Here is a 25,469-nt window from a genome sequence, read left to right as displayed (position 1 = left end):
CAGAGTGGCTTTTCGCTGTATTCTCCCACTCCGAGCACTAGCATCTCTTAGAATAAATTCTCAAGCTGCAGCTCAAACTCGCGCCACAGGTCAATTTATGTAGAATCTAAAAGACGCACAGGGGGCCGGAGATTTCTATAAATCCCATCCACTGTGCGTGTGCTATACAACACCGCATTTTGAACGCAGCGAAAACTTCTCCACTTCTATTGGCCGGCTGCCGCGTGACGTCGATGTGACGCCGAACGTCCCTCCCACTCCAGGAAGTGGACGTTTGCCGCCCACGTTGAGGTCGTATGGACGGGTACGTACATGTGACGGGGGTTAATCGTTTGTGCGGCACATTCAACAAAATTAAACGTGCCGCACATACGATGGGGGCGGTTACGATCGCATACTTTCATTTGTCTTTCTTTGTTTATGAAAAGAGAAGTGAAATTAACCCCTTCCTGGACTGTGATGTAACTGTCACCTTAAGGCCTCCTTCACATGTCAGTGTTTCTGGTACGTGTTGAATCCGTTTTTTACCACATATACCCAATATAACCTATGGTGCTGCTCAAATGTCTGTGTATTTAGACAGACCGTGTCCATGTGGTCCACATGTAGATGTCTGTTTTTTTGCTGCAGCATTGATGACCATGGTCAATAGAAGACTATGGGGCCGTGAAAAATACGTACAGCAGACGGATGGCATCGTATAGTCCATGTGCCATCAGTTTGCTGTACATGTTTAACATTGAAAATATAGGAGAAGCTTTCTATTTGTTGTATATGTAGTTAGCTGAGTTATGGTACTGTATCTATGCAGTAAGCATGGTTTTGCTCCCATATCTATATAGTAAGCTCAGCTATGGTACCATATTTAAGTAGCAAGCTTAGTTATGGTACCATATTTGAGCAGTAAGCTTAGTTATGGTACCATATTTGAGCAGTAAGCTTAGTTATGGTACTATGTGTATGAAGTAAGATTATTCTGTTACCGTATGTATGTAGGAGGCTTGGTTCTGTTACTGTGTTTTTGTATTGATAAACTAAGCTCCGTTCTGTTCCCGTATCTATATATGCATCCCTGTGTTGCTCAGTCATTTGCCCGCACCTCCACCTCTGAGTCCCAGCACCATAGACAACCACTCCTAATGTCCCTAGGGATCCCAGCTCTGCCTGTGGAGAGCTATACCAACTAAGCTGCGTCATCTTTCCCAGTGGACACCTCTCGCAGTGGCGGCTCATAACTGGCAGCATACCACAGGTGGCGTCACGAATAACATAACTTCCCTGTAATTTGTAAATACACCCCATTTGAACTGACACTGTTGGGGTCACGGAACTGGGCCCTATTGCCGTGACATCCTCCTCCCAGCAGAACAGACCCGGCCCGGTAACGAGTACCCCCAGTCCCCGGTGCGGGCGTGTCACTTTGAACTCCCCTGAGGTTACTTGTTGTGCTCTAGATCTCGCTGTTGTAGTCTGCTACTCCTGGTTTACATTCAGGCTGGTTCCTGAAAATGATTTTTCCCTATGGTACATATGTGATACTTCTATTACTGGACTGTCAGAGATCAGGAAGTTATCACATATCCAGAGGACTAATGTAACAATTCTACGAATACCCCTACAAAGACTCCGTTAAAGCTTCCTTCATACCTAAGGCTATGTGCGCACTTTGCGTTTTTACCTGCGTTTCCGCAGCGTTTTCAACTGCAGCATTTTCATGCCAAAATGCATGCGTTTTGATTTTCCAGCAAAGTCAATGGGAAATAGGGATTTCTTGTGCGCACTTTGCTTTTTAAAATGCTGCGTTTAATTTGCATATTTTTGGGCAAAAACTCAGCGTTAAAAGAAACAGCGTGTCAATTGTTTTTGCCATTTGGGCTGCATTTTGCTAATGTGGAGCCCCGCATTACCTTCTGGTGCAGGACACCGCAGGGTCTCCACGGGCTTGGAAATCTTCTGGTCACAGGTAGGTTAACTTCAAATGGGATTCGTGACGCCACTCTCGGTATTTGCGGTCAGGGGGGTGTCCGCCACTGCAGTTTGGGGAGCGCCTGGGGCTGATCTTAGATGCAGTAAGTTGTTGTAGCCTCCCGAGAGTGAGGCTGGCCCAAGGGCCCAGTGTAAGTGTGTAGTACCACAGGTTGCAGAAGAACTCACACACAAACAGCAATGTCTTTCAGGGTTTTTACTCACTTCAGGTGGCAGGGGTGAGTTAACCCGGCCGATGCTATGGTGGACCAGGTGGAACCAGGTATCCCTTTGGCTGATGTAGGGGTGACTGCTGACTCGCCTTCCTTGCCCTTCTTGTTTTGAGGTGACCCCGACTTGAAGTCTTGCTGCGATCACCCAGGGAAGTCGCATACGCCGTTCTCCCCTTTCTGGCCCATTTGCGGGCAGCGTGGACCAAGTAATTCTGGCTGCTCTCCTTCTGTTACTTATGGGCCCCTCGTTGCTGCTGTAGCTGCGGAATCGATGTAGGTTGGTGAGGCGCATACAATGCCGTCACCAGCAGGTTTGGCAGGCCAACTGAATGGGCCCCTGCTCTAGGGACCTGTAACCCCGTGCGGGCCTGGTCCACCGGCAGTCCCCTTACTCAGCCACCTCTCTGCACTCCGGCAAGGTAGCCGTTCTCCCCCGGCAGCAGCCACTGACTGGTACAGTGTCGGCCTTGCTTCTCTGCGCTCCACTTCCTTGCTCTCTCAGCTCCACTAACCGACTGGCTCACCGCTACCTCCCCTCTGTGCTTGCCTCTGCACACTCCTCGTCTCCAGTCTCACCACCCACCACTAGCTTGGAGGCGAGGGTCACGCCCCCTCCCTGAGACTGCTCAGGGGTCCCCTCTAGGGGTGTGTGTGTGTGTGTGTGTGTGTGTGTGTGTGTGTGTGTGTGTTCCTGGTTACTGGTGTCTGTGTGTCCACACCCTAGTTAGCCTCTGGGATTACTTGTGTTGTACTGACCCAGCATGGGTGCAGTACTCAGTGGTGCCTGACCAGGTCAGGGGTGCCACACTAACATTAGAGTGAATGAGAAATTTCAAAACGCAGCCTGAATCAAAATACCAGCGTTTACATGCTTTTTGGATGCAGAATACATGCATTTTGGACAAAATAAAAGCATGCGTTTATGCCTTTATAATAATGATGATATATGTCCCTTTACACACACACATAGTCCGACAATTAAATTAATGAAAATCCATAATTTAACTTTATTTTATGCATAAATATAATAAAAGTTATAATTTCAATTAAATTATCTATTTTGTGCATGATTTTAAATAAGATATTTGTTATAATTTTTTCAGTTTTTTTTCATAATGTTTGACTGTTTAAACTTTATTTAGCAGTGTCTTTATGTTCAAAATGCATCTGTCTTTACGCAATGAAAAAGCATGTAAAAAGCGCTAAAAGAGTATACCTCACAGGGATCACCAAGAAACTTAATTCTTAGAAATATAGAAAACCTTTTATTACAAAAGCAGAAAGCACATCTCTCCACACTGGGAGTAAAGAGCACATATAGGAACACTGATTAAAATCATTTTAAAAGCCAAAGGCATCATTCCCCAACACACCAAAACCCCGTACATTAGGCAATCATATGAATATATTAGTACAGAAATTGTATAAACCTCTCTTGTATCAGTTTAATAAACAATCTGGGCAAGAAGCTTGTAATTGTAACCCTCTTATCAATGTACAGTTCTTATGGTATATTAGAACATACAGAAGTTCAGATACAAATCAAGCAGATAAATCCTATAGCCTACATGCAGTGCCTACAAGTAGTATTCAACCCCCTGCAGATTTAGCAGGTTTGATAAGATGCAAATAAGTTAGAGCCTGCAAACTTCAAACAAGAGCAGGATTTATTAACAGATGCATAAATCTTACAAACCAACAAGTTATGTTGCTCAGTTAAATTTTAATAAATTTTCAACATAAAAGTGTGGGTCAATTATTATTCAACCACTAGGTTTAATATTTTGTGGAATAACCCTTGTTTGCAATTACAGCTAATAATCGTCTTTTATAAGACCTGATCAGGCCGGCACAGGTCTCTGGAGTTATCTTGGCCCACTCCTCCATGCAGATCTTCTCCAAGTTATCTAGGTTCTTTGGGTGTCTCATGTGGACTTTAATCTTGAGCTCCTTCCACAAGTTTTCAATTGGGTTAAGGTCAGGAGACTGACTAGGCCACTGCAACACCTTGGTTTTTTCCCTCTTGAACCAGGCCTTGGTTTTCTTGGCTGTGTGCTTTGGGTCGTTGTCTTGTTGGAAGATGAAATGACGACCCATCTTAAGATCCTTGATGGAGGAGCGGAGGTTCTTGGCCAAAATCTCCAGGTAGGCCGTGCTAGCCATCTTCCCATGGATGTGGACCAGATGGCCAGGCCCCTTGGCTGAGAAACAGCCCCACAATATGATGCTGCCACCACCATGCTTGACTGTAGGGATGGTATTCTTGGGGTCGTATGCAGTGCTATCCAGTCTCCAAACGTCACGTGTGTGGTTGGCACCAAAGATCTCGATCTTGGTCTCATCAGACCAGAGAACCTTGAACCAGTCCGTCTCGGAGTCCTCCAAGTGATCATGAGCAAACTGTAGACGAGCCTTGACATGACGCTTTGAAAGTAAAGGTACCTTACGGGCTCGTCTGGAACGGAGACCATTGCGGTGGAGTACGTTACTTATGGTATTGACTGAAACCAATGTCCCCACTGCCATGAGATCTTCCCGGAGCTCCTTCCTTGTTGTCCTTGGGTTAGGCTTGACTCTTCGGACAAGCCTGGCCTCGGCACGGGTGGAAACTTTCAAAGTCTGTCCAGGCCGTGGAAGGCTAACAGTAGTTCCATAAGCCTTCCACTTCCGGATGATGCTCCCAACAGTGAAGACAGGTAGGCCCAACTCCTTGGAAAGGGTTTTGTACCCCTTGCCAGCCTTGTGACCCTCCACGATCTTGTCTCTGATGGCCTTGGAATGCTCCTTTTGTCTTTCCCATGTTGACCAAGTATGAGTGCTGTTCACAAGTTTGGGGAGGGTCTTAATTAGTCAGAAAAGGCTGGAAAAAGAGATAATTAATCCAAACATGTGAAGCTCATTGTTCTTTGTGCCTGAAATACTTCTTAATACTTTAGGGGAACCAAACAGAATTCTTGTGGTTTGAGGGGTTGAACAATAAATGACCCTCTGAATAAACTTTTCACAATTTAAAAAAAAAAAATAAAAAAAGAAATAACATTCTTTTTTGCTGCAGTGCATTTCACACTTCCAGGCTGATCTACAGTCCAAATGTCACAATGCCAAGTTAATTCTGAATGTGTAAACCTGCTAAATCTGCAGGGGGTTGAATACTACTTGTAGGCACTGTATATGGCATGGTATGTCAGAGAGACTGTGCTAACAGGACACAGAGATCATAGTGTCAAGAACAAAAGTGCCCCTACTGCTTCAAATACAGTGGTAGCTAAGCACCAGATGAAATAAGCATAATAGGTAGACCCACATAGTCACTTGGAGATGACCAATAACTGGAAATGAGGACAGACAAGTTCACCCTTGTCAAGATTTGTATGCTGTAGACAAAATTCGATACCCACAGCTACAGTAATGGTGTAACTACACAAACCTTGAACCATATGGCTATTCAAACTGGAATAGATAAAGCCAGATTGGAACCCAATCAATAATGGTGGGTAAAACCAGTCCAGTCCAGCCCATACTCACTACCATAAAGGATTATCAAATATGTCAGGCATGTGGGTAAAGTGCAGAGAGGGTGGGTTTTGGCATGGTAACCCCACGCATATCACCACTGCAGAGGTGGCTTCCTCAGGGGAAAAAAAAAGCAGACAATACAAGGTCCAATGTGCGCCCTATTTAATGAACATTAAATTAAATAATTGCTCACCAGTTTGCAGCCGGAGAGTCCCACAGCGTTATGGAATGGAGTAGTTCCGATGGCGGCCGCCATCTTGGCCGAGTCACATGATTCAGACAAGCCTCTCCCATTATTCCAACAGCGCATGCGCGGGGGAGCTCAACGCTAGCCCATTTCTGAAGTGCAGATTTCTGGAGTGCATATTACCCTTACTATAGCGTATAGGCATACAGAGTCGCAGCGCTTAGATACTTTGTGGTAGCATAATGTTTTTATATAACGTCCCCCACTTATATACAACGCATGTGCAGTGGAGCGCCGCACGGTCTCGTCAGTACACTTTCCTGTTCAGTCGCATAAGTTAGGTGGAGCAATGCGCATGCGTTCTGGAGCAGAGCGCTCTCTAGTGTTTATCTAGGCTGCTACTTGTGCAATCCGTTAACCCTTTCGAGGCTTACTCTTATGCACATTAGGTGGATATATAGAGTAGTCCTAATATAAGGTTTGAGGAGGAAGGGAAATGACTCCCAATCAGCATAAAATTATGCACAGATCTTAATGAATGTTATAAACCCCCGAAGGGGAATTTAGTATAATCCATAATGGCGACTAGCACTCGCATGAGTATACGGATATGGACACACACACTCAATCCAATGTTCAAAAACGCTCCGATTACATTAGAGAGGAGGAAAATTAGTCCCACAAGACTAAATAAGATCACATAAGTGCACATAATATAACCTCTTAAATAATTATATCGCAGTAAATAAATGGCATTAACCAAACATGGGCTTGACATGGTTCAATATTATAATATAAACTGTCACACACACGCTCACTCCAATGTTAGGACACTTTGGGAAAAGAGGAGGGGGGGAGGGTGTTTTTTAGAGGAGAGAGAGAAAGAGAGGGAGTCTATGTAAGACAAGGGATCAACTGTGCGTATCTACCACTTGACATAAAGCCCTCTCTACCTCTACTACTACAGGTTGCTTAATCCCATAAATGGTATCCCGTATATAAAAGTTCTTCAAGAACCGGGGTCCTTAAGTTCTCTCAATAGGACATATTGCATATCATTTTTTCATTTTTCCAAGACTCCATCCACCATGTTTCCAGAACTTTCTTCTCTTGGAATGTTCAACCTTCTGAACTCCTTTCTTTCTCCTTTTGTCCTTCGGATATACCGACAAATGGCGAATGCGGTGAATGTAAATAATTCTCCTTCCCTATCCTGTAGGGGAGGGATCCTTTACGTAAATCCTCCAGTTGTCACTTTGAGATCCATTCGGGACATCCTCTGATTCTAATTATAATCTTCAAATCCATCAGCCATGATTTTTCATATTGCTGAAGTATGTGGCTACTGAGCAGGAAGAGTAAAGTTGTAAAAGGGAAATCAATCGAGATTTATATCACATTATAGAATCCTGTGTACAGAAGCTCTTCATTTAACCCATGTGGGGCCAGACTCCTAAGATTATTTGTAAATATAATTGTTATATTTTTGCAAAAGAAGTTGTACGTATTGAATTATTGACCTTGTGGTCCTATGTGGGACCCATGACTACTTTTCCCCTGTTTCTCTTGTTTTGGGCTTATATATCTTGGGTCAAAGAGAAACCAAGGAAAAAATTGTGAAAAAATACCCTGCTGTAACTAAATAAAAGCATAGTGCATATAAACATAGGGTACTTAGTAAACACTGTTTTTGATCAAAAAAAGCATAAAGCTATCCCACCAACGCCAAGGTGTACCCAGTTGGGATAGTACCTACACTCTCTAATATTAAAACCTTACCATGGGTCTAAAATAGGCCTCAATGTGGCTAAGGGCTGAGAGCGACCGGGTCCCAACAGGACACACACAGTCAGGGGGATTCACAGAATGAAATGTCCAGCTCGCTGAGAAGGGGGCCACTCCCTGTTTGTACTGAATACAAAAAAACTACATAAAAACAAAAAAGTGAGCCGGAGTATGAGATGGTATACATGGTACTTGTGAGACCATGTTCACACTGGCCATGAGACAAAGAGAAACCACAATTTTTTCCTTGGTTTCTCTTTGTCTCATGGCCAGTGTGAACATGGTCTCACAAGTACCATGTATACCGTCTCATACTCCGGCTCACTTTTTTGTTTTTAGGTTTTTTGTTTTTATATATCTTGGGTGTAGTCATAACAATATGTCATTTTTGGTCGTACATCTTGCCTTCCCCCGTTTGATTCAGACTCCTAAGATTGTAGATCCATTTAGACTCACTCTGGAGTAACTCCTTAGAACAATTCCTACCCCTGATGTTCTGGTTAATTGAATCCGCAATAAGGACTTTAAGGTTAGTATATCGCCCCCCTCCCCCCCCCCCCCCCATGATGGGTGAGAAAGTGAGAGGCTACTGAAGTGTTTTCCATTTCTTCAGATCCGTGCTGGCCGTATTGATGTTAGAAAAATGCTGCTGGATCCTCCTCCTTACCTCTTGTGTGGTATAACCCACATAGATTTTCGGGCATCCGCAGACAAGTACATAGATAGCATTCTTTGAATGACAATTGTAGTATGCCCCACTGGTAATCCGCCTAGGAAAAATTGGCAAAAGAATATGGTTGTTAGCCACCATAAAGGGACACACTGTACAGGCCCCACAAGGGAAAGTACCTTTTAGTTTAATGCCTTTTCCCAGACTGTGTACTGGTCTTTTAAAGTGGCTCCTAGACAGGATGCCACCTAGATTCTGTGCTCTTCTGGCCACAAGTTTTGGTTTCTCATCTATGAACTGACCCAGCTTCATGTCACTTAAAAGGATGTCCCAAATGTTCTGGATGAGCTTGTCGTCTCTTTTTCGCCGTATTTTCGGTTGTAGAAGGGTCTCTCGTGTTAGGGTCTTGCAATCCTGTAATGCACCGGAAACCACGTTTTTTTGGTAGCCCCTCTTCTGAAATCTGTCAAACAAGTCGGAAGCATGAGACTCAAAATCAGCACCCTTACTACAGTTCCTTTTAACCCTCATGAATTGCCCCTTTGGTATTCCATTTTTAACATGTGCAGGGTGAAAGCTTCTGTAATGCAATAAGCTATTGGTAGCTGTCGGTTTCTGGTACAGGGTCATGCAAATCGTGTCATTCTCCCGTGAGACTTTGAGATCCAGAAACTCCACTGTCTTAAAAGCTATGTTGGAAGTCGGCTTAATATTCAAGGTATTCTCATTAAGAACAGAGATGAAGCTCTCACATTCCTCCATGGTGCCGGACCAGAGGAGCAATATATCATCGATATACCTCAACCACTGGACCACATGCCTATCCGTATACTCATGCGAGTGCTGGCCGCCATTACGGATCATACTAAATTCCCCTTTGGTGGTTTTAATATCCATCAAGATCTGTGCATAATTTTATGGTGATTAGGAGTCATTTCCCTTCTTTCAGAAAACCCAACCCCCCCCCTTTTCTACATACATTTTCTCTATGTATGGGGATGTCCCTAAGCAAGACTGTAGGTGTATTATATTACAAAAAAACACCAAAAAGGAGCCAAGACAAATGATATGTGCACACACAGAATGTGGTGAGCCTTCCTCATAAAGATGGCTGCAGCCAAGGTGCAAGATGCTGATGTCACAGCCACTCAACCTCCACATTAGAGGGGAGGGGCGGCTGCTTAGCATAAGACATGCACACTAATAAGGCTTGCACTGGGAGCCCATCATATAATGAGTGAAATGCAACCTGACCTGGGTTTCTGGCGTCATTTATAGGTTACAGTTCAGACACTGTGCATTTCACTCATTATATGATGGGCTCCCAGTGCAAGCCTTATTAGTGTGCATGTCTTATGCTAAGCAGCCGCCCCTCCCCTCGAATGTGGAGGTTGAGTGGCTGTGACATCAGCATCTTGCACCTTGGCTGCAGCCATCTTTATGAGGAAGGCTCACCACATTCTGTGTGTGCACATATTATTTGTCTTGGCTCCTTTTTGGTGTTTTCTTGATATAGGTGTATTATATTACCCATAATTATTATAATCGGCAAGAGACAGTTTATATTATAATATTGAACCATGTCAAGCCCATGTTTGGTTAATGCCATTTATTTACTGCAATATAATTATTTAAGAGGTTATATTATGTGCACTTATGTGATCTTATTTAGTCTTGTGGGACTAATTTTCCTACTCTCTAATGTAATCGGAGCATTTTTGAACATTGGATTGAGTGTGTGTGTCCGTATCTGTATACTCATGCGAGTGCTAGTCTCCATTATGGATTATACTAAATTCCCCTTCGGGGGTTTATAACATTCATTAAGATCTGTGCATAATTTTATGCTGATTGGGAGTCATTTCCCTTCCTCCTCAAACCTTATATTAGGACTACTCTATATATCCCCCTAATGTGCATAAGAGTGAGCCTGGAAAGGGTTAACGGATTGCACAAGTAGCAGCCTAGATAAACACTAGAGAGCGCTCTGCTCCAGAACGCATGCGCATTGCTCCACGTAACTTATGCGACTGAAAAGGAAAGTGTAATGACGAGACCGTGCGGCGCTCCACTGCACATGCGTTGTATATAAGTGGGGGACGTTATATAAAAACATTATGCTACCACAAAGTATCTATAAGTGCTGCGACTCTGTATGCCTATACGCTATAGTAGGGGTAATATGCACTCCAGAAATCTGCACTTCAGAAATGGGCTAGCGTTGAGCTCCCCCGCGCATGCGCTGTTGGAATAATGGGAGAGGCTTGTCTGAATCATGTGACTCGGCCAAGATGGCGGCCGCCATCGGAACTACTCGATTCCATAACGCTGTGAGACTCTCCGGCTGCAAACTGGTGAGCAATTATTTAATTTAATGTTCTTTTAAATAGGACGCACATTGGACCTTGTATTGTCTGCTTTTTTTTTTTTTTTTTTTTTTTCCCCCCCTGAGGAAGTCACCTCTGCAGTGGCGATACGCGTGGAGTTACCATGCCAAAACCCACCCTTTGCACTTTACCCACATGCCTGGCATATTTGATAATCCTTTCTGGTAGTGAGTATGGGCTTGACTGGTTTTACCCACCATTATTGATTGGGTTCCAATCTGGCTTTATCTATTCCAGTTTGAATAGCCATATGGTTCAAGGTTTGTGTAGTTACACCATTACTGTAGCTGTCGGTATCGAATTTTGTCTACACCATACAAATCTTGACAAGGGTGAACTTACCTGTCCTCATTTCCTAGTGACTATGTGGGTCTACCCATTATGTTTATTTCATCTGGTGCTTAGCTACCACTGTATTTGAAGCAGTAGGGGCACTTTTGTTCTTGACACTATGATCTGTGTCCTGTTAGCACAGTCTCTCTGACATACTATGCCATATATGTAGGCTATAGGATTTATCTGCTTTATTTGTATCTGAACTTCTGTATGTTCTAATATACCATAAGAACTGTACATTGATAAGAGGGTTACAATTACAAGCTTCTTGCCCAGATTGTTTATTAAACTGATACAAGAGAGGTTTATACAATTTGTGTACTAATATATTCATATGATTGCCTAATGTACAGGGTTTTGGTGTGTTGGGGAATGATGCCTTTGGCTTTTTAAATGATTTTAATCAGTGTTCCTTTATGCGCTCTTTACTCCCAGTGTGGAGAGATGTGCTTTCTGCTTTTGTAATAAAGGTTTTCTATATTTCTAAGAATTAAGTTTCTTGGTGATCCCTGTGAGGTATACTCTTTTCTTCTTTATAAATCGTGCTATGGTCGTATACCGGGAGATCCCACTTGGTGGCGCCCTTCCCCTATATGTGTTAAAAAGCTCTAAAAATCGCGGCTAAAATGCGGTAAATATGCACGCGTATTTATCGCGTTTCTGTAGTCAAAAGCAACTTTGGCAAAAGACATTTCTGCCAGAGGATTTGTTTAGAACTGCAACTACCTCGACGCAAAGTGCGCACGTAGCCTAAATGTTTTGCTGTATTTTTTCTCTTTTTGTTTCTTTATTTACAAGCACGTTTTGTAGTTTGTTTTGTTTTTTTTTTATTTTTTTTATACCCACTTATCAATGAGAAAATGCCTAAAAAAACCTCATCTGTAAATGCATGCTGTTTTGGGGCGGGAGGTGGTGGGATGCCAGGAACCTGAAAATGCAACAGAAAAGTCCATTAACTTTTCATTTTTTTTTTCCAGTTATCCGAGATTTATGGGAATATCATGACCATTTGGGTTGGACAAACCCCTTTGATTGTGGTGAATGGATATGAAGCTGTAAAAGAATGCCTGATCAACAACTCTGAGCAAGTATCGAATCGACCTACAAGTCCATACTTTAAGGTCTATAGTGAGGAACGAGGTAAGAAGGAATTATACATATAAAATAGCAATACATTTACATAATACAGGTGTGGCACTTTGTGTTGGTTTGTACAATTTTTAAATGGATAATGGAAAATTGCATTGCTGTGGCTGCCGAACAATCCCTCCCTCAAGGGGGAGGTGCGTTTGGCATCACCGCGACGTCACTAAGCGGCCGGCCAATAGAAGCGGAGGGGCGGAGATGAGCGGGACGTAACATCCCACCCACCTCCTTCCTTCCTCATTGCCGCCGGACGCAGGTAAGGAGAGGTTCCTCGTTCCTGCGGTGTCACACATAGCGATGTGTGCTGCCGCAGGAACGACGAACAACATCGTACCTGCAGCTGCAACGATAATTTGCAATGGACCCCCATGTCACCGATTTTTAGCGATTTTGAACATTTTTGCAACTATTCAAAATCGCTGATAGGTGTCACACGCAACGACATCGCTAACGTGGCCGGAAGTGCGTCACAAATTCCGTGACCCCAACGACATCGCTTTAGTGATGTCGTAGCATGTAAAGCTGCCCTAAGGGGACATTACCAGAGATTCTTCTCTGCTGATGTGTAATTTTTTTCCCCTGCATGAAGGTGGCCATTCATAGGCAGGAGACATCATGCAGGGGAAAAAAGAACTCATTACAAACTCTTAACTCATAATACTGTCAACTTTGCTGTACTGTCCTACATACACTGACTGCCCAGAGAGGAAAGCTGTTGTGTATTTTAACTCGATTGAACAATAACAAAACGACTAGCAGTTTTTCAAACTAAAATGCTGGCAAGATGCTCAAAAGATGCCCAGGCATCTTCGCCTTAAAGGGAACTTGGCAGGTCCAATATGCACCCAGAATCGCAAGCAGTTCTGGGTGCATATTGCTAATCTCTGCCTAACTGTCCCTGAATCTAGTAGCATATATAAAGATCTTTAGAAAAAGAATCTAAAGATCCTTTCTAATATGCTAATAAGGCCACCGACTAGTCGCAAGGGCGTTCTTTCCCTTGGCTAGTCGGCCACCTAAGCATGTAAGCACACCCCTGTGGGTGTTTTAACATGCTATTGAATGCGCAGTGTCAGAGGCATGGTCAATCTCACTGCTCTCTGCTGCCACTGTGCAACCCCCGTACCAGCAGCCGGGCTGCTCTGATCCGGATACGCGGTGGCTCGAGGGGTCTCCGGACCCGGGGGTCGTGCGGCCACTCAAATGAAGGGGGTATTTACAGGGGATTGTGTTTAGAGTTCGTGACGCCACCCGTGGTAATTTGGAATACCACCGCTGCAGTTAGGAGTACTCAGGGGTGATGGAATGGGGCAGCCAGGTGTTAGAACCCTCCACGGGTAGGGGGAATGCTCCGGGACTCGGTGATGGTGAGGGGGAAGTGCCGTTGTGTGCGAAGGGGGACACTTGCGTACTGCCTCAGTCCATTAAGCTGACACCGACAACTGGATAAACCAAAGTTCTGAACACCGCTGCCGCTGAGGGGAGCCAGTTAGGGTCCCATCCCCAATGGTGCTGCCTGGTGATCCGTGACCTTCCTCCTGGCACTAAGTTTACTTCTCTGTTGGTCCCGGTAGTATGGAACTTTCCGGGCCCCACTCCCCACTATGGCTAAGTGTCAGAGCTTGCTCTCAGGGTTCACGCTTGGGATTTTCTGGATCGTTTAAGTGGAAAGTCCAATCCCCCTCGTTGCGCTAGTACCCCGATTCTGGAGTGGGTAGAGAGCGGATCTTGAAGGCTCCGTTCTCGTCGGGTAAATTTTCAGGTTGCCTAAAGCTACTCCCTGACTTAGGATCCACGTACCCCGTCGTGCCCTGATCCCAGCCAGGTGATGGTGCAAGGCCGCCGGCTGTCCTCCTTGACAGTTTTGTGCCCCTTGCCAAGATCCCCTGCGACCGGGGGTCCAGCTTCTCTAGGCCCAGACCACCGTCTGCCACCTAGATGGCTTCCTAGGAGCCCTGCTCCTGACCTCCTCTTTCCTTCATTTCCAACACTACTCTTTTCTTCTCCTGACACTCCTGACCTCCCCTTAACCAACCCCCCCAAGTGGGCGACCCTATTCCACTCAGGCCATCCACTGGTGTGTCTGGTGCAGAGTGTAACTAGGATTTTGATTAGCTGATGTAAGCAACACCATGTAGTTGGGGACCCATAACCAAGAAGGAGGTGGATATTGCACGGGAGGGCAGATTGTGCAATACCCTGTGACGACCTGATAGTCCAGGGGCATCACACCACTGTGCCCGATACTGGATTTTGGCTCAGTGTGCATGATCAGAAGTCCCGGACTTCCAGACATGGGTACTATGAAGCCAGGTGTACGGGCCCCGACTTCAAACTGGTGTAGAGCTCAAGACCGGACGTCCGGGGACATTCTGATTGTGCACACTGAGCCGAAAACCAGCAGTGGCAGCAGAGGTGAAAGCGACCATGCTTCTGATGGTGCACATCCATTAGCATGTTAACACACCCACAGTGGGGTGTTAACATGCTAAGGGCGCCGAATAGCCATGGGAAATAACGCCCTTACGACTAGTCCCTGGCTTCATTAGCATGTTAGAAAGGATCTTTAGAAATACTTTTTCTAAAGCTCTTTGTTTGCTATTAGATACAGGGACAGTTAGGCAGGGGTTAGCAATATGCACCCAGACCTGCTCGTGGTTCTGAGTGCATAGTGTACTTGACAGGTTTCCTTTAACTTGTATTATAAAGTATAAAGCATCTTCACAACATAAAACGCCTAAACCAGACCTGGGCAAGGGGCAGGCTGGATCCGGCCCGCCTACTGTCTGTGACCAGCCCGCCTGTCTTGCTGAGAGTTGGAGGCGTGGCCTGATCTATGCCTCAGCCTCGCTCTCACTGCCGGGCGCTCTGTATCCCGCGGTGCAGTGATAAGCAGCTGCCACGCCCCCACTTTGCCGGTCATGCCCCCTCTGGATGCTGATCACACTATCTGGATGCCTTCTACAGCATCTATGCTGCTAGCCACGCCCCCTTTTGCTGTCATCCACGCCCCCTCAATGCTGGACACACACACTCCTCGGATGCCTCCCTTGTCCCCTCCTCCTACTCTGTCGATGCTGGCCACGCCCCCTTTGCCTGCCTATTCTACCCTGGGATCCTCACGTGACCGACTCCTCTCCACAGCGGCCACTTCAAAAACGTTTGTTCTATAAACTGCGGTAAGTGCACCAGTAGCAGCAGGGAGAGTGCAAAATGGCTGCAGGAGGGGAGAGCAGGGGAGCAGCACTTGTCTTTTCAGGTCCCCCCTGTGCCTGCAATAGATGAAGCAGACACACAGGGGATTCAGAGAAGGCAGCCAGAAGAGCCCTCAGGCTCTGCTGCTGCAGTGCTGCCTGCCTTTGCCCTCAGCATCCCTAGGGCCAGAATGAATGCCACATTGGCCACCACTATCAGTATGCATGCCCCACTAGCCACCACTGTCAGTATGCATGCCCCACTGGCCACCACTGTCAGTATGCATATCCCACTGGCCACCACTGTCAGTATGCATGCCCTACTGACCACCACTGTCATTATGCATGCCCTACTGGCCGCCACTGTCAGTATGCATGCCCCACTGGCCGCCACTGTCAGTATGCATGCCCCACTGGCCGCCACTGTCAGTATGCATGCCCCACTGGCCGCCACTGTCAGTATGCATGCCCCACTGGCCGCCACTGTCAGTATGCATGCCCCACTGGCCGCCACTGTCAGTATGCATGCCCCACTGGCCGCCACTGTCAGTATGCATGCCCCACTGGCCGCCACTGTCAGTATGCATGCCCCACTGGCCGCCACTGTCAGTATGCATGCCCCACTGGCCGCCACTGTCAGTATGCATGCCCCACTGGCCGCCACTGTCAGTATGCATGCCCCACTGGCTGCCACTGTCAGTATGCATGCCCCACTGGCTGCCACTGTCAGTATGCATGCCCCACTGGCTGCCACTGTCAGTATGCATGCCCCACTGGCCGCCACTGTCAGTATGCATGCCCCACTGGCCGCCACTGTCAGTATGCATGCCCCACTGGCTGCCACTGTCAGTATGCATGCCCCACTGGCTGCCACTGTCAGTATGCATGCCCCACTGGCTGCCACTGTCAGTATGCATGCCCCACTGGCCGCCACTGTCAGTATGCATGCCCCACTGGCCGCCACTGTCAGTATGCATGCCCCACTGGCCGCCACTGTCAGTATGCATGCCCCACTGGCCGCCACTGTCAGTATGCATGCCCCACTGGCCGCCACTGTCAGTATGCATGCCCCACTGGCCGCCACTGTCAGTATGCATGCCCCACTGGCCGCCACTGTCAGTATGCATGCCCCACTGGCTGCCACTGTCAGTATGCATGCCCCACTGGCTGCCACTGTCAGTATGCATGCCCCACTGGCCGCCACTGTCAGTATGCATGCCCCACTTACATGTCTGTGTCTGTGTGTGAGTGTGATCTGTGTGTGTTTACTCTCTGCTCAACTTCCTCTTCCTGTCAGAAAAGACGTCACATGGTCTTTTTTTTTTTCTCAAGAAATTTTTTCTGTAGATTTTCTTGAGAAAAAGAACGCAGTGTGCGCACAGCTAATATATTTTTTTCCATAGGTTTTGCTGGGGAATGTCTGCAGAAAGGTTACAACCATTTTCTCAAATTTCTGCATCAAAATGCAAAAAAACTGCGGGTAAAAACGCAGTGTGCGCACAGGGTCTTAAAGTGAAAAACAAGAAAGAAAATTGAGGTTAATGAGAATAACATATCAAAATTAGCGGGTACATATTCAAGTAAAACTCAACACCTTCAAATTCCGTATATAATCTCTTACATTCAAATGTTTTAAAGAGTGAAAATCCAAAATGTCTGTTTTCTTAAGTTGTGATACCCTGTCGCCACCCTGTCTATAGAAGGGGATCTGTTCCAGAATCTGTAATGTTAGTTTATGACCCATTTTATGAAAATGTGAGGGCAAGGGGGGACGAGTCAACGCGAATGATGGATTTGTGTTGTAAGATCCTATCTTTAATCTGTTGTGTAGTTTCCCCAATGTATAGTAAGCCACATTGTCATTTAAGAGCATACACTATAATGTTGGTTCCCAGGTAAAATTGTTTTATTGGAATCCCATGACCGATGTGGGGATCATAAACTTATCCGCTTTGAGGACATTATTGCACTGGAGGCATTTCAGTCATGGGAAAGTGCCCCTCTTTGGGGTCAAAATATGTAACTGAATTTGGAGCAGATGGGCCAAAATCCACTCTAAGTAACTTGTTATATAAGATAGGAGGATGTAGAAAACAGGGAAGTACTGGGATTTGAAACGCTGGAATATATGGATATCCCCAGCTGAGTATAAACCAGTGTCTAACTGTCAACTTGTGAATCCTGTAACAATATCAAGGTTTGGAATTTTGGGAAAACCGCAAATGGGGTTTTTCAGGGTCACAGAGACTGAGTTCAAATCTATCTGTGCAGATATAAATGAATCAGACAATGAAACGCGTTCACTGTTTGATCAGAAGCTTACTTCTGACCCGTGTATTAAAGAATCTCATGATTATACAATACAATATTCGACTTTGACCTTGGAGCAAGAACAAGGAGTCAACATCCCACATCTCACATGGTGTGAAACAACTGATTATGAATTCTCTCAGTATGTTATGAATACCTCTTTGTTCATTGTTCCCTTTGGCAACCTTATCTTTAACACTTTGCAGAATACACATCTTAGAATCATCATATTATGAAGCTTCTATGCGATTGTCATATACACACACAGATAATTATGCAACAACATCTATACTTTGATTATTTACATACACAGATCATCTTATTAGATCTGGATAAACGACCTATAGCCCAGGCCTACCCTCACAACAATACTTATGATAGGTGTGCACGATGCTCTTCTATCTGGGTTTGCTTTTGTGTTTCGTGACGTTGGGATTTTATCTTGTCTTTTTGGTTTGAAATTCTTACATGTTTACAATGTATGTTTGAAAAAGTCTGTGTTTGACTGAATCGTCACAAATTCATGCACAAATAACCACTGTTGGACCATTGTTAAATAAACTTGCTTTGTTTTCTAACCGTATCCAATGAGTGCTGGATTTCTTCATTTTCCTTAATATTCACAGCTGCACAGTCCCTGGTTGCACCTAGAATCAGAGGGATATTGCTGAGCACTTTTACCCTGAATAGGTAAACATGTGCACAAGTGGAAAAAAGTGACTAGACTAGACTAGAGGAGTAGGTTAGACAAGTGAGACAGTAAGGCTATGTGCACACAGTGCATTTTTCGCGGCGTTTTTGCTCGTTTTTCAGGTGCGTTTTTGGCCTCAAAACTGCATGACTTTGCTTCCCCAGCAAAGTCTGAGTTTTCATTTTTGCTGTCCGCACACAACTTTTTTTTTAAGCTGCGTTTTTGAGCTTAAAAAAAAAAATGGGCATGTCAATTCTTTCCTGTATTTTTCTGCGTTTTCCCCCCATTTAATGCATTGGAAAAACGCAGAGATCAAAAACGCACCAAATCGTGGTAAAAACGCATGTGTTTTTTGCCGTGGGTACAATTTTGTGCGTTTTTAGCTGCCAAAAACGCACAAACACAGCATCAAAAGAATGCAGTGTGTGCACATAGCCTTAGGAGGATATACCAAGCTGATCTCTGTCTGACAGGGAAAAATCCTTCACAATGGTGCTGGACCTCCTAGCAGGATCCACATACTGTAGGAATGACTATAGCCAGCAGAGAATGGCTGTAATAGGAGTGTATATATATATCTAATATATAAAGCTGAATGTGTGTATGTATGTATGTATGTATGTATGTATGTATGTGTGTATGTCCGGGATTGGCATCTGCACCGTCGCAGCTACAGCCACAAAATTTTGCACACTCACACGTCTGGACCCCGAGAGCGTCATAGGCTATGTTTTGAGGGGGAATTTTAACCCCGCGCTTTACAGGTATTCGCCAAAAAAACCTGCCTCCATTACGCGAATGGAGCTGGGAGGCACAGTGCAGCCAGAACTTCAGAAGAATGCGCAGCCACGCCCTTATATGGATTGTTGGCGTGTCACAATGCAGCCAGGGAAAGAGACACACAGACAGGGAAAGAGGCAGACACAAAGAGACACACAGACCGGGAAAGAGGCAGACACAGACAGTGTAAGAAACAGACACAAAGAGACAGAGAGAGACACAGACAAAGAGACAGACTGACAGGGAAAGAGACAGAGACAGACGCAGGGAAAAAGACAGACAGGGAAAGAAAGGGAAAGAGACAAACAGGGTAAAAGACAGACAAAGACAGGTAAAGAGACAGGTAAAGAGACAGGTAAAGAGACAGGTAAAGAGACAGACAAAGGGACAGACAAAGGGACAGACAAAGGGACAGACAAAGGGACAGACAAAGGGACAGACAAAGGGACAGACAAAGGGACAGACAAAGGGACAGACAAAGGGACAGACAAAGGGACAGACAAAGGGAAAGAGGGAAAGAGACAGACACAGGGAAAGAGGGAAAGAGACAGACACAGGGAAAGAGGGAAAGAGACAGACACAGGGAAAGAGACAGACACAGGGAAAGAGACAGACACAGGGAAAGAGACAGACACAGGGAAAGAGACAGACACAGGGAAAGAGACAGACACAGGGAAAGAGACAGACACAGGGAAAGAGACAGACACAGGGAAAGAGACAGACACAGGGAAAGAGACAGACACAGGGAAAGAGACAGACACAGGGAAAGAGACAGACACAGGGAAAGAGACAGACACAGGGAAAGAGACAGACACAGGGAAAGAGACAGACACAGGGAAAGAGACAGACACAGGGAAAGAGACAGACACAGGGAAAGAGACAGACACAGGGAAAGAGACAGACATATATACAGAGATATATACAGAGATATATACAGAGATATATACAGAGATATATACAGAGATATATACAGAGATATATACAGAGATATATACAGAGATATATACAGACAAAGAGACAGACATATATACAGAGATATATACAGAGATATATACAGACAAAGAGACAGACATATATACAGAGATATATACAGAGATATATATACAGACAAAGAGACAGACAAAGAGACAGACAAAGAGACAGACAAAGAGACAGACAAAGAGACAGACAAAGAGACAGACAAAGAGACAGACAAAGAGACAGACAAAGAGACAGACAAAGAGACAGACAAAGAGACAGACAAAGAGACAGACAAAGAGACAGACAAAGAGACAGACAAAGAGACAGACAAAGAGACAGACAGGGAAAGAGACAGAGATAGAGACAGTCAGAGACAGACAGGGAAAGAGACAGAGATAGAGACAGTCAGAGACAGACAGGGAAAGAGACAGAGATAGAGACAGTCAGAGACAGACAGGGAAAGAGACAGACAAAGAGAGAGAGACAGAGAGATATATACAGGGAAAGAGACAGACAAAGAGAGAGAGAGACAGAGAGATATATACAGGGAAAGAGACAGACAAAGAGAGAGAGAGACAGAGAGATATATACAGGGAAAGAGACAGACAAAGAGAGAGAGAGACAGAGAGATATATACAGGGAAAGAGACAGACAAAGAGAGAGAGAGACAGAGAGATATATACAGGGAAAGAGACAGACAAAGAGAGAGAGAGACAGAGAGATATATACAGGGAAAGAGACAGACAAAGAGAGAGAGAGACAGAGAGATATATACAGGGAAAGAGACAGACAAAGAGAGAGAGAGACAGAGAGATATATACAGGGAAAGAGACAGACAAAGAGAGAGAGAGACAGAGAGATATATACAGGGAAAGAGACAGACAAAGAGAGAGAGAGACAGAGAGATATATACAGGGAAAGAGACAGACAAAGAGAGAGAGAGACAGAGAGATATATACAGGGAAAGAGACAGACAAAGAGAGAGAGAGACAGAGAGATATATACAGGGAAAGAGACAGACAAAGAGAGAGAGAGACAGAGAGATATATACAGGGAAAGAGACAGACAAAGAGAGAGAGAGACAGAGAGATATATACAGGGAAAGAGATAGACAAAGAGAGAGAGAGACAGAGAGATATATACAGGGAAAGAGACAGACAAAGAGAGAGAGAGACAGAGAGATATATACAGGGGGGAGACAGACAAAGAGAGAGAGAGACAGAGAGATATATACAGGGGGGAGACAGACAGAGAATGGGAGAGAGACAGAGACAGTTACTATCCCGGGCGTTAATACATTCTATTTATACATTCTATCCCGGGAATGTTAATACATTCTATCTTGTTAACAGCAGTTATTAACCCGGGTAGTACAGCTAATATATATATATATATTGTGAGGTAGCACGGTCGGCTGCGCAGCAGAAGACACGGGATCCAGGCATTAAGGTTCACAGCACACGGTTTTTAATGTCCAAACAAAAGTCCACAATAATATACATGTGCCTCTCCAGCAGAGAGCTCAGGGAGTTCTGTTCACTCCCCCACACCCGGCACACCTGCCCTTGTTCCTGTTTCCATTTAACCCTTCCTTCAGCCTGTAGGGAAACAGCATTAACCCTAGAGTGGATTTACTTTCTATCATCGAGTGAGCACAACCGGGGCGAGAGATACCGGCCGTCATAGATAACCCCGGTCACAGTCTCACATACCCCCCCCCTCAGTTCAAGCGTGCGGGGTTGAACTCCCGCCATCAAACACGGGCCGCGGGACAAGGCATCGGCGTTGCCCTGCAACCCACCGGCCCTATGTTCAACCGTAAACCGGAAGTTCTGCAGAGAAAGGAACCACCGGGTAACCCGGGCATTCCGTTCCTTGGCGGACCTCATCCAGACCAGCGGAGAGTGATCCGTCACCAAGCGAAACTGCCGTCCCAGCAGGTAATAGCGTAGGGACTCCAAGGCCCACTTGATCGCCAGGCACTCCTTCTCCACTACGCTATAATTCCGCTCGGGAGGGGTGAGCTTCCTACTTAAGAAGATGACGGGGTGTTCCTCCCCCTGAACCACCTGAGACAGCACTGCCCCCAGGCCGACTTCTGAGGCGTCAGTCTGTACTATGAACTCCTTCCGGAAATCAGGGTGTACAAGAACGGGCTGTCCGCACAGGACCCCCTTCAGGGCCTGGAAGGAGTCCTCGGCCTGCGGAGTCCAGCGCACCATGATGGACTTCTTGCCTTTGAGAAGGTCCGTCAAGGGGGCTGATAGTCCCGCAAAATCCTTTACAAACCTCCTGTAGTATCCCACGATACCCAGGAAGGCCCTAACCTGCTTCGTGGTCAGGGGTCTAGGCCACTTCTGGATCGCCTCAACCTTGTTAATTTGGGGCTTAATCACTCCTTGGCCTATCACGTAGCCCAAGTAGCGGGCTTCCGTGAGTCCCAACGCACATTTCTTGGGATTGGCTGTCAATCCGGCTGTTCGAAGCGCGTCCACCACAGCTTGTACCTGTTCCAAGTGGGTCTGCCAATCGGAGCTGTAAATAATGATGTCATCAAGGTACGCTGATGCATATGCCTGGTGGGGTTCCAGCACTAAGTCCATCAACCTCTGGAACGTGGCCGGAGCGCCATGTAACCCAAAAGGCAAGACAACATAGTGGAAGAGACCCTCCGGCGTAACAAAAGCGGTTTTCTCCTTGGCGGACTCCGTCAGTGGCACCTGCCAGTACCCCTTGGTCAGGTCGAGCGTGGTAAAATATCGCGCCTGTCCCAGCCTATCAATCAGCTCATCCACCCGGGGCATGGGGTAGAGATCGAACTTGGATATTTCGTTCAATCTCCTAAAGTCATTGCAGAACCTTAAGGAGCCATCGGGTTTTGGTATTAGGACAATCGGACTAGCCCATTCACTCCGGGATTTTTCGATGACCCCCAGGCGTAACATTGTCTTTACTTCCTCCGATATGGCTTGTCGTCGAGCCTCTGGTACCCGGTATGACTTTAGGCGTACCTTCAGGTGGGGCTCGGTGACAATATCATGTCGTATCAGACTGGTCCTACCGGGCAGCTCGGAGAAGACATCGGGGTTCTGCTGAACCAACCGTCTGGCCTCTCGCCTCTGAGTCTTGGTGAGGGCTTCTCCAATCCTTACTTCCGGTTCGTCCTCTCCGGAGGTCGCTGGAGCCGGATGTGAACGACCCGAAGAGGAGGGAGGTGGGGAAAAAACAGCCATCAGGCTTTCCCGTTCCTGCCAAGGTTTTAATAGGTTGACATGGTATATTTGTTCAGGTTTCCGCCTACCGGGCTGCAATACTTTATAGTTAACCACCCCGACTCTTTCCTTTATCTCGTAGGGGCCTTGCCACTGAGCCAGGAATTTACTCTCCGCCGTGGGGATTAATACCAACACCCGATCCCCGGGTTTAAAGGTCCGCACGGTGGCTTGTCTATTGTAGCGGCCGCTTTGCGCGGCCTGAACCTCCTGTAAATGCTCCTTCACAATTGGCATGACCGCGCTTATGCGGTTCTGCATACCCAAAATGTGTTCAATCACACTTTTATGGGGGGTGGGCTCTTGCTCTCATGTTTCCTTTGCCAGGTCCAACAATCCCCGGGGATGTCGCCCGTATAACAATTCAAAAGGCGAAAACCCCGTGGATGCCTGTGGCACCTCTCGTATGGCAAACATCAAATAGGGAAGCATCATATCCCACTCTTTCCCGTCTTTTGAAATCACCCTTGTGAGCATGGTTTTCAGGGTTTTATTGAAACGCTCGACTAAACCGTCCGTTTGAGGATGATACACAGACGTACGCAACTGCTTGATCTGGAGTAGCCGGCATAGCTCTTTGGTTACTTTAGACATGAACGGGGTCCCCTGATCCGTAAGGATCTCCTTGGGCAACCCCACCCGGCAGAACACAGCAAACAACTCCCGAGCTATAAGCTTTGCTGCAGTATGTCTGAGAGGTATCGCCTCGAGATACCGGGTGGCATAGTCAACGATCACAAGGATGTGTTGGTGCCCTCGAGCGGACTTTACGAGGGGCCCCACCAGATCCATCCCTATCCGTTCAAAAGGGACTTCTATAATGGGTAACGGTACCAACGGACTGCGAAAATGGGTCAGGGGTGCGGTAAGCTGACACTCCGGGCAGGTTTCGCAGAACCGTTTTACCTCCCCAAAGACCCCGGGCCAATAGAACCTTTGCAATATTCGCTCCTGCATTTTCTTGACCCCTAGGTGGCCACTCATCAGGTGTTTATGAGCCAAGTCGAGGACCCGCCGGCGATGCGGCTGGGGCACCACCAACTGTTCTACCCCACGCCCCGTATTTCATCTATCCGGTAGAGTAAATCTTGCTTAAGAGCGAAATGGGGGTACCTTACCTGGGCACCGGGCAGCTGTGCCACCCCGTCAACTACTGTCACCCGACTCCGGGCATGTATTAACGTAGGGTCCTGGAGTTGGGCTGTCCCAAACGTATCTGGGGACGCCTCCAACTCCGGGATGGGCTCGACCATCTCAGCCTCTCCTGCCAATACCTCTAGGGGTGACCTATCGGGTTCACACTCTGTCCCTATCATGGTGACCCCTACGGCAGGCGTCCCGGATTCAGGATTGTAGGGCTCAGGTCCCGGACTGACCAATATCTGAGGGGACTTAGGGGTTCCCCTCCATAAAGTCCAAAAATAGGGCAGATCCCTTCCTAGGATCACGTCATAAGGAAGAGTGTTAAGAAGTCCCACCTCATGTTGCACCTGACCGCAAGGTGCTGTGATGGTGACAATCCCCGTGGGATAGTCTCGGCGGTCCCCATGTATGCAAACCACCCCCACGGTACGTCCTGTGGCCTTTACTTTAGCCCTCAAGGTGGATCGCACAAGGGTCACTAAGCTTCCGGAATCCAACAATCCTGTAACCGGACATCCATTCACCTGTATTTGGCACAAGTGGGGCTCCGTCTCTGGGGAGACCAGGTCAGCGGTACACACCACATGAGCATACATTGAACCCCGCCGGGTAACCCCACAATCCATGGGCTCCGTGGTGAGTGGACACTGGGCTTCCATATGTCCCACCCGCTGGCACCGCCAACATCTAATGGGGACGGAAACCCCCTTGACGGGTTGTCGTTTAGGGTACAGAACCTTCCGGACCTCAGGAATGGCGGCCGCGGCCTCAGACGGGACGGTAGGGGACTCCTGCACCGTTGTCAGCGGTGGGTCCTTGGCCCTAGGCTTGGAGGGGCCGGACCGACGGGCGGTACGCAAAGTCTCAGTGTCCCGTATCAAGTCCTGCATAGCC

General features: G+C 46.6%; 1 protein-coding gene across 2 annotated transcripts in view; it reads left to right on the top strand.

The window, feature by feature from the left end:
• The window catches only part of LOC142296589 (cytochrome P450 2J2-like), a 255,430-nt gene that overhangs the window by 72,832 nt on the left and 157,129 nt on the right, over positions 1-25,469 (top strand). For both annotated transcript variants that reach the window (XM_075340381.1, XM_075340380.1), the window contains exon 3: positions 12,057-12,219. In XM_075340381.1, the coding sequence (XP_075196496.1) occupies positions 12,057-12,219 (163 nt within the window). The remainder of the gene's footprint in view (positions 1-12,056; positions 12,220-25,469) is intronic.

Source organism: Anomaloglossus baeobatrachus, chromosome 3 (genome assembly GCF_048569485.1).
Source record: "Anomaloglossus baeobatrachus isolate aAnoBae1 chromosome 3, aAnoBae1.hap1, whole genome shotgun sequence".
Lineage (NCBI taxonomy): Eukaryota > Metazoa > Chordata > Amphibia > Anura > Aromobatidae > Anomaloglossus > Anomaloglossus baeobatrachus.
This window is presented reverse-complemented; position numbering and strand designations above follow the sequence as displayed.